Source organism: Miscanthus floridulus, chromosome 12 (assembly GCF_019320115.1).
Source record: "Miscanthus floridulus cultivar M001 chromosome 12, ASM1932011v1, whole genome shotgun sequence".
NCBI lineage: Eukaryota > Viridiplantae > Streptophyta > Magnoliopsida > Poales > Poaceae > Miscanthus > Miscanthus floridulus.
The window spans coordinates 63,887,375-63,897,635 of record NC_089591.1 but is presented as its reverse complement, the minus strand read 5'-3'; the positions used below and the strand labels follow the sequence as shown (position 1 = coordinate 63,897,635).

Sequence of the window (10,261 nt, the reverse complement as noted above, 5' to 3'; positions counted from 1 at the left end):
TGCAGTAGGGGTTACAAACATGCAAGAGAGGGAAATGATCCTAAGTCTCTGATGGAAGGAGTGAATGGGTGTTGAGAGCTCGATTGCCGCTCAATCGTGTGCTCGTGTCGTGCTCTTTTGTGTTTGGATCCCCCCTTCCCGCGTGGGGCTCCCTGCTTCCCCTTTTATAGGTGAAGGAGAAGCGTGGGTTACAGAGGAGGAAAAGAAGAAGAACGAGAGAGAGAAGGGGCTTTCAGGGTTGTCGGCTCCTTCTTCTCCACCATGCGGGTCCCGCTGATCCTGTAGATGTCAACAGGGATGGCTCTATGTCGCGTCCCTGTTCGTCACTGGCGTCATGCGCAGGCATCATCTGCCGGTCATGCCGTTCCACTCCGTCCAGCCGACGTCGTGGTGAACTGACGAGCCTGTTAGCGTCCGTATGAGAATTAAGCAGAACAACACCGGCACGCCCGATATTGTTCTTGATGTGAATCCCCGGGTATGGCCTATCATGGCCACGGGTTACATCAAGGCGTGCCAGCCTCTTCCCTGACGTCAGAGTTTTGACCCAGGCCCATACGCTTGGACCTAGAGTGGTTGGCGGCGGTATGGGTCCTCGTCGGACGAGACGGAACCCGCGTCCTCGAGGTCGGACGAGACGGACCCCGCGACCTCGAGCGAGACGGAGCCCGCACCCAAGGGGTTAGGTGAGACAGAGCCCGCGGTCTTGAGGTCGGACGAGACGGAGCCTGCGTCCTTAGGGTCGGGCGAGATGGAGCCCGCACCCTTGAGGTCAGGCGAGACGGAGCCCGCGTCCTTGAGGTCGGGCGAGACGAAGCCCGCGGCCTTGGGATCGGACGAGACCTTTGAATACATCTCGAGCCATCCGGGGAAGTCAGCGTGGGAGCTAACTTCCTTGCTTTGGGTTTCCCTAATGGCCCTGTTCGCTTATCTTATAATCCGTCTTTTTCAGCTTGTTTTTTCAGCCGGAACAGTATTTTTCTCTCACAACAAATCAAACGGAATAATGTTTTGGTTTGTTTTTTCAGCGAAGTGAACGGGTTAATTATCGATACCCGACAACACCTATAGCTTAATTAGTACATGATTAGACTTACCCGATTAGAGACACCTTCTGGATCCTAGCGAAGACTCGTGCCTGCTTGGTGAGGAAGCAGGCGAGGAGTTGAGGGCGTCGGTGAGGAGAGACGCCAGCACGGGGTGGCCGGCGGTCGGACACGGTCTTCAGATCCAGACACGAGGAAAAACTGATCGGGAGGTGTTTAGCTTTCCTAATTCCTCGCACGCCTCAGGCTGCGGATGCCTTCTCTTATTCCTCGGGTGGACTGGGACCAAACCGTTAGGCAGTTATAGGGATGGCCCCCGATTAGGGCACCGTTAATGGGTTGTTAGCCCCTGAAGACTCGGTCAGTCTCTGACTAAGCTGAGATCATTCCAACACTTATACCTCTTAGCTTATCTTATTACTCCTTAATATTAATTGAAATATGTTAATATCATTTAATATGTGCTAATAATACATTAATAATGTGATTAGATGGCTAATTATTCGCACCACGCGAGCCTAGCCCGGCAGAAACAGCCGATTTCTGCGTTCCTCCAGAGCCTGGCTGCGGGTTTCTTTGCACGCGCAGAGCCTGGCCCGACAGATATGCGAACCAAACAAGTGCATATTCTCGCATCCCCCGCAGAGCCTGGCTAAGAGCCAATGCAGGCAACCAAACGCACCCTTAAGGACCATCAACAGCAGTAAAAGGTCCCTTAGACTGATTTCCGCACTATCGATCACCATTGCCGCTGCATGCGGGCTCACCTGGTCAGCCCTTCCTTGGTCTCTCTCTTTCACTCACTCAACTTAGTTGTGAAATAGTCTTGCCATGTCGCGGTGAAACTCATTCCCTGTCATACCAACTCAATGCATCACTGAAACGATCAGAACGCTGTTGCCATGCACGTGCTTTGTCGTGCCCATAGTCACCATCGCAGCCATGCTTGCTCTAAGCAACTCCGGTCCTGCATTCGCTTAATCTAGGTCGAGAGATCCACCTAGGAGTCCACGCTTGCACTAGCTGCTCAAATTTGAGTCGAACTCATGGGATCCGCCGCCATACGTCTCGACGGAGCGCCACCGAGTTGCCATTGCTGATGGCAAAGCACCTAGAGCCTTTAACCATTGTTGTGTTCCCCCTAGGCGCGTGCGGGTGCAGTGGTGGTGTCCCAACACCAGTGACCTCACTGATGACGAGAAAACGTCGTTGACCAATGACCATCATGGTTTGCCTAACTGTATTGTAATTTTTATGTATTTCATTTCAAGCATGCTGGTTTGTAATATTATTTCCGCTGCAATCTAAGCGCGGGATGTGTTGTATTAAAACCTAATATCTGGTCATAAAATGTAAAAGTAGTGCCATTAAGGTTTTTCATGGATACTAGGCATACTACCAGATTTACATATTGATTTGAGTGCATAGTTGTTGTCGGTCCTTGAGATTGGGGTCAGAGTACTTAAGCTGGGGAATTCTGCTACAGGAGGGGGTTGTTGTTGTTTTTTTAAAAAAAATTAATACAAAGTTGGTTTAAGCGTTATATGGACAATATCCTTATATGGGGAGTAATTTGGACTTTTTCTGTTTTTCCTTTATATCATATCACTAAATAAACATAATAGCTAAATATAATGGATGCTAAGAAAATATTGAGTGTGTCGTTGAAAATTATGAGATTTTTCCTACATTTTTTATATCATCTCACTAGATTTTTGGTATTATTGTTGCCTAATTTTAACAAAATTAAGTCCGTTCAACTCTTCCTTAAGTAGCGAATTGAACGTTCAGTCTATAATAATACTACTCAATAGAGTCCCAAAAAAGTGTCTAAGGTGATTTTGCTGAACCTGAAATGCAACACACAGGACAAAAAAACCGCAAACTGAAGAAGTAATTTTATTCATATAACAAGATTGTCGAATACAGAAGAATAATCCAAATAGTTCAGGGAAAAGCGAAAGGTGGTCTCAAACAGCTACATGCGTATGACAACGTACGTACCAACCAATAAGCATACACTAAAACGAATGAATAGCAAAACAACGTTTTCTGTTGAGGCCATAAGAATGTTGGCATGGCCGTGGCCTGCTCATGCATGCCCGCTCATCCATCCATCGGTTTGCTTAGAGGCACTTGAAGCCAGTGGGCACAGTCTTGCCGCAGTGGTTGAGGATGAGGCTTAGGTCGACGGGCAGGTTGAGCTTGATGCCGAGGACCTCTCCTTTGATGGCGGTGCAGAGGCAGAGTGCGGCCTCAAGGTCGACGAGGCCCTCCAGCAGCGGGCAGCATGGCTCCGTGGGCGGCACGCCCACCTTGGCCTTGATGAGGCCCAGCAAGTTGGCGCACACGCCCAGCTTGAGCGCGTCGCGGGGGCATTTGCCGAACGAGGCCGGCGTCGGGGTCGGCGTCGACGGGGTCGGCGTGGGGCAGTCGCCACCACAGGCGCTGGCCATGGCGAGCACCACCAGGTTCACGGCGAGGAACAACGCGATCGAGGCCTTGCCTGCCATTGCTACAGAGTATAGAAAGAAGAACTTGCTTGATCACTAGCGCGAAGCAGAGTGATTAAGATGTGCCTTAATAACAACTGATCGCTAAGCGCTTGTGATGGTTCGTACTGGCGCTAGAGTGTTGCATTTATAGGAGAACCATTCGGTGCAATACTGAGTAGTTGGTGGTGCGTTAACATTCCCGTGAGCATGCATGCATGTGAGGGCGATTAGATGAGTGATCCGGATTTCTTCCACGAATATTTGAGTCGTACTTGAGAAATAAGTTTCAATGTAGAACAGCACTAGTTGCCAAGATTGCTGCATTGGTCGATGCATGTTGATGTTTGTTCTCGCTTGATGGTTGATCATTTATTCAGTTTAGCAACTTGTCATATGGGTTGGCTGCTTGTTTCTTGTAACATGCTCAAGTGCCAAAGAAATGTTTTAGAATGCTTTACGCCTGTCCCTTTACTATTAGTGATACGGGGTCAGCATCTAATTGTCTTCAGTTCGAGCACATAGGCCTGAATCTGCTTGAGAAGCGTGCCAGCAACGACGGTGGGTGCTGCTCTTCTTTTGAGGGTAATTTTGCTCTTTTTGTTTGAACGTTGGTATGCCGCATCAGCAAGAAATGTCCATGTGGCTAGCATGGACCTGCGGTGCACCACTTAACAAGTTTAGGGACCTATAAATGCATTTTCAAAGTTTGTGGATCTAAGTGACACACCCTTACAAGTTTGAGGAACGCTGATGCATTTAACTCTTAAAATTAATTGTCAGTGTCATGTTATGTGATTCATCTAGACAACATTTTTCATGATTGCTAAACCGTAAAGTTATATAGTTATAACTCATGCATGCATATAAACTTTGTCTACATGATGTATGCCTTTCTTTGAGATAGATTTATATATATTCATAGTACTAGAAGTGAGTACTGATAAACATATATGTTTACTTATTCTCTTTTCATAATAGTAGATATTGATAATATATAAGTAAATTTGAGGGTATTTTTGTTTTATTTATTTTCTAATGACAGAGGTGGGTAAGATAGATGCCACTTTAATGGGTTATTTAGACTACCTATTATAATAATAAGAATTGGTAATTTAAATGCAATTGTAAGGGGGTATTCTAGAGTATCTTTCATAAGATAGAGTTGGATAATTATATTCAAATTTAGGGGGTTTACTTTAGATTATGGTTCATAATGGCACTTGTGGTAATTTAGTTGCATATTTATGATATCTAACCTAGTTTGGATTTGGCCTATAGTGGCGTAAGTGTCTGTTAACGTGAGATTGTAGTCCTACCATGGTTGTTGATGGCTGGTTAGAGAAACAAATAAAGCGTCTGGAGTCTATACCATCGACTCTGGGTTAACCCTTATACATGAAGCAAACATAAAACTATAAGCGAATCAGTGGAAGTGCGTGATTCACTAAACGTGTAGAGTGGATTCAAGCCCTTTTTATTCTAGAGTTCTACAATATTTACATGTTTATTATTATTACTTTAATGTCTTTTGTAATGGCATAGGTGATAGTTTATATGTAGATTTATGGGGGCACTATATTTTCTGTAGTAAATTACACTGTCGGACACTAGACTGTTACACCATTCTCGTCTAGGTCCTCAACTATTTATATAAGTACTACAATCCCGATTCAAAACAACTATGCTGGGGCCCATTGTTGATGTGGTGCTCTAGGGTGGAAGCGATACATGAGTCTGCACCTACTAATTATATGCACAGTCTCTAAACTGGTATGTGATTTTTCACATAGGTCCCAAAATATAAAATTGTATATCTGAGTTGGATCCTTAATCTATTTAAATGTCATAATCCTTGTCAAAAGAAGCCCATCTAAGCTCATTCGTCGTCGCCTGGCTTTTTAGGAGAGTCTGCGGATACCATCAACTTCTCACCTAGGTGGGAATCACAAAAATTTTATATTATTAGAGCAAGTTTGATAAGCTTTGCTATAAGTCAACACTACTACAAAAACTTTACTGGAGGCGGACGTTTTCGGTTTTCCGCGGCGGGCAAAGCCGTCCGCCGCGGCCTAGAGGCCACGGTAAATCGTGGCTTAACCGCGGCGGGCGGCCTTGCCCGCCGCGGTTAACCGATTTACCGCGGCGGGCGATGTAACGTGCCCGCCACGGTAAATATACTTTTACCACGGCGGGCACGTTACACCGCCCGCCGCGGTTAATCGTTTGGAAAAAAACAAAAAAACCCAAAGCCCACCGGCGAGCCCATTGACTGAGCCCACCGGCGAGCCCAATCCCAAACCGAAACCCTAGCGCCGCCATCGTCGTCCCTAGATCCAGCTGCAGCGCCGCTGCCAAAGATGAGGCCGGAAAGGAGGAGGGCGCCGAGCAGCCGCGCATCCGCGTGCGCCGCCACCGCAGCTCCAACGTCCGTGCCGGCTCTAGATCTAGGAAAGGGGAGTGGGACAGTGAGGGAGACGAAGAGAGAAGAGCGAGGGAGACGAAGAGAGACCTGTACCTGCATTGGCAGCGCCACCATCGCGGTATTCACCGGATCTGGCCGGAATCCGTCGGATCCAGCCGCCCTCCTATAGGATCCGGCAGCCCTCCACCTAGAACCGCACGCCGCCATCGTTAGGGAGGGATAGGGAGGCCGCCTCCCACCAGATCCGGCCAGGGAGGAAGAAGGGGGCCAGATCCGCACGAGGGAGAGAGAGAGGAGACCAGGGCGCGCTGCCGGTGGATGTCATACCGCCGCGCGAGGAAGGGAGCCAGGTCCCGCGCATAGAAGCCGACGCGCGCCCCATGTCCCCAGCGCCGCCGGTGGATGTCGCGTCGGGAGAGGAGTGGAGAGGTGGTGACGACGGAGTGGAGAGGAGACTGCCTCGGTCTCGCGTGGAGTGGGGAGTGGGGAGGTCGCCTCACCTCGGACTCAGTCGCACGGAACGGAGAGGAGGTCGGGCCGACCGGTGGAGGAAGAGAGAGACAGAGGAATGGGGTAGAAATCAGGCCTTGCTGGGGATTTTGGGCTTGGGCCTTTTCCGAGGCGGGCCATATAGGATGCCCGCCACGGTAAATCGATTTACCATAGCGGGCACCTTAAGACGTCCGCCTCGGGAAATAGGCTATTTTCCGAGGCGGACGTCTTAAGACGCCCGCCACAGTAAATCGATTTACCGTGGCGGGCACCTTAAGACGTCCGCCTCGGGAAATAGGCTATTTTCCGAGGCGGACGTCTTACGACGCCCGCCATGGTAAATCGATTTACCGTGGCGGGCAAAAGTGCCCGCCTCAGAAATTAAAAAATGCCCGCCTACGTAAATCGACAGGCATTAACCGTGGCGGGCAAAAAGATGCCCGCCACGGAGGCCACCTGGGCGACGTCACGCAAATTCGATCATGTAGTAGTGCAAGTGTCGGGGACCTAATACTGGGGTACCCAATGAGATGGAGCTAATAACCATCAAGCGCTGATGCTCCTGAACAGGCAAGAACGCAACTACACTTCTTGCCCTGCGCCTCGTCCGGCCCCTAAGGGCTGGCTACGCCTCGCCTGACGGCTGAGGGCTGGCTGGCTGCGCCTCGCCCGGCCCCTAAGGGCTGGCTCCGCCTCGCCCGACGGCTGAGGGCAGGCTGCGCCTCGCCCGGCCCCTAAGGGCTGGCTCTGCCTCGCCCAATGACTGAGGACTGGCTCCGCCTCGCCCGACGGCTGAGGGCTGGCTCCGCCTCGCACGATGGCTGAGGGTCGGCTCTGCCTCGATCGACATTCCGGGGATGGCTCCGCCTCGCCTGACGTCTGCACCCTGCCCCTTCATAATGACGAGCACAGGGTAAGACAGGACACTCTGGTCAACCGCAGTACCGAGGACCATGGCCTGCGCACCTGCGAGAAGGTACCGTCAGGATACGACGGGACGGGCACTTTAAGCCCTCCCAGGCATGTTAGAGCCCGAATAGTGTTGTAGGCGCTGGCTTTTTCCCCTACAGTGTTGTAGGCGCCATTAACTCCCATACGATATGGCTCCCCCCGCATGCCTCTGGGCATTGACAATGTTGTGGGCGCTAGCATTTACCGTACCAGGCGAACATGGTGAAACCCCTTGCATGCCTCCAGGTATCAATAGTGTGTGCGGGCGCCAACGTCTGCCATACCCGAAGAAGACAACACAACCTCCCACGTGCATCTGACATCCAGCAGTGTTGTGGGCGCCTACCATCGACCTATACCCGCCGGCGTGGGCGACAATGCTTAGAAGCATACGTATTTTCTCCCTCTCACTTGTAAGGGCCATCCCCTTCATCTATAAAGGGGATGCGCTCTCTTCAAACATGTAGATTCATTAGACGGATCAATTCCACACAACACATAGCCAAGCAGCAACTGAGCTCTTGGCATCCTTTCGACCTTCCCATCAGAGACTTGGGATATGTCCCTCTCTCGACCATTTGTACCCCATACTACGAACCTTTTTCGGTACTAATAACACGAGCAACAGCAAACTGGACGTAGGGACATTCTGCCCGAACCAGTATAAACCTTGTGTCCTTTAGTACACCATCCGAGCCTAACGCGTAACAATATAAATTTACTAGTTGGTGTTTGTTCAAAACACCGACAGTTGGCGCGCCTGGTAGGGGCCTTTGCGCGTTCCAAATCAGACCTCGGATGGCTAACCACGCAATCAGCTGGGTCCTAGGCACACACGTGCGTTTCGGTGACCTGGACTTCATCGTCTCGGTGGGAGGAGAGTTGGCGTTGGCCCACGCCGCCATCCAATCTCTCCCCTCCATCAGCTTCAACTACGGGAGGCTTGGGGGCCAGACCAGCGTCTCCCTTGGACCCCAGTCATCTAGGGGGGACCCGCGCCGCCTCACCCTCTCTCCGGAACAATCCGCACGGAGCGCCCCTACGGCGCTTCCATTCGGTCTTCGCAACGCCGCGGCGACCGTTAGCCACCTTGTGGCACAGCGCAGGATCATGTCCCCTGCGAACAACGAGTTCGTGGGGATGATTGAAAGCGTCTCGATGGAGCGCCACCGAGTTGCCATTGCTGATGGCAAAGCACCTAGAGCCTTTAACCATTGTCGTGTGCCCCCTAGGCGCGTGCGGGTGCAGTGGTGGTGTCCCAACACCAGTGACCTCACTGATGAAGAGAAAACGTCGTTGACCATCATGGTTTGCCTAACTGTATTGTAATTTTTATGTATTTCATTTCAAGCATGCTGGTTTGTAATGTTATTTCCGCTGCAATCTAAGCACGGGATATGTTGTATTAAAACCTAATATCTGGTCATAAAATGTACAAGTAGTGCCATTAAGGTTTTTCACGGATACTCGGCAGGCTACCAGATTTATATATTGATTTAAGTGCATAGTTGCTGTCGGTCCTTGAGATTGGGGTCAAAGTACTTAAGCTCTTATAAATTGGGGGTTGTTGTTTTCTTTTAAAAAAAATAATACAAAGTTCGTTTAAGCGTTATATGGACAATATCCTTATATGGGGAGTAATTTGGACTTTTTCTGTTTTTCCTTTATATCGTCTCACTAAATAAACATAATAGCAAAATATAATGGATGCTAAGAAAATATTGAGAGTGTCATTGAAAATTATGAGATTTTTCCTATATTTTTTATATCATCTCACTAGATTTTTGGTATTATTGTTGCCTAATTTTAACAAAATTAAGACCGTTCAACTCTTCCTTAAGTAGCGAATTGAACGTTCAGTCTATAATACTACTCAATAGAGTCCCAAAAAAGTGTCTAAGGTGATTTTGCTGCAGCTGAAATGCAACACACAGGACAAAAAAACTGCAAACTGAAGAAGTAATTTTATTCATATAACAAAGATTGTCGAATACAGAAGAATAATCCAAATAGTTCAGGGAAAAGCGAAAGGTGGTCTCAAACTGATACATGCGTATGACAACGTACGTACCAACCAATAAGCATACACTAAAACGAATGAATAGCAAAACAACATTTTCTGTTGAGGCCATAAGAATGTTGGCATGGCCATGGCCTGCTCACGCATGCCCGCTCATCCATCCGTCGGTTTGCTTAGAGGCACTTGAAGCCGGTGGGCACGGTCTTGCCGCAGTGGTTGAGGATGAGGCTTAGGTCGACGGGCAGGTTGAGCTTGATGCCGAGGACCTCTCCTTTGATGGCGGTGCAGAGGCAGAGTGCGGCCTCAAGGTCGACGAGGCCCTCCAGCAGCGGGCAGCATGGCTCCGTGGGCGGCATGCCCACCTTGGCCTTGATGAGGCCCAGCAAGTTGGCGCACACGCCCAGCTTGAGCGCGTCGCGGGGGCACTTGCCGAACGAGGCCGGCGTCGGGGTCGGCGTCGACGGGGTCGGCGTGGGGCAGTCGCCACCACAGGCGCTGGCCATGGCGAGCACCACCAGGTTCACGGCGAGGAACAACGCGATCGAGGCCTTGCCTGCCATTGCTACAGAGTATAGAAAGAAGAACTTGCTTGATCACTAGCGCGAAGCAGAGTGATTAAGATGTGCCTTAATAACAACTGATCGCTAAGCGCTTGTGATGGTTCGTACTGGCGCTAGAGTGTTGCATTTATAGGAGAACCATTCGGTGCAATACTGAGTAGTTGGTGGTGCGTTAACATTCCCGTGAGCATGCATGCATGTGAGGGCGATTAGATGAGTGATCCGGATTTCTTCCACGAATATTTGAGTCGTACTTGAGAAATAAGTTTCAATGT

General features: G+C 49.7%; 2 protein-coding genes across 2 annotated transcripts; both read right to left on the bottom strand.

Moving 5' to 3' along the window:
- Positions 1-2,972: 2,972 nt before the first annotated feature.
- On the bottom strand, positions 2,973-3,631 carry LOC136497711 (14 kDa proline-rich protein DC2.15-like). The gene has a single exon (XM_066493558.1). It carries the CDS (start codon positions 3,557-3,559, stop codon positions 3,173-3,175), a length of 387 nt encoding a protein of 128 aa, XP_066349655.1. The 5' UTR covers positions 3,560-3,631; the 3' UTR covers positions 2,973-3,172.
- Positions 3,632-9,364: 5,733 nt separating this feature from the next.
- On the bottom strand, positions 9,365-10,056 carry LOC136497675 (14 kDa proline-rich protein DC2.15-like). The gene has a single exon (XM_066493526.1). The coding sequence runs from the start codon at positions 9,984-9,986 to the stop codon at positions 9,600-9,602; it is 387 nt and encodes a 128-aa protein (XP_066349623.1). The 5' UTR covers positions 9,987-10,056; the 3' UTR covers positions 9,365-9,599.
- Positions 10,057-10,261: the final 205 nt, after the last annotated feature.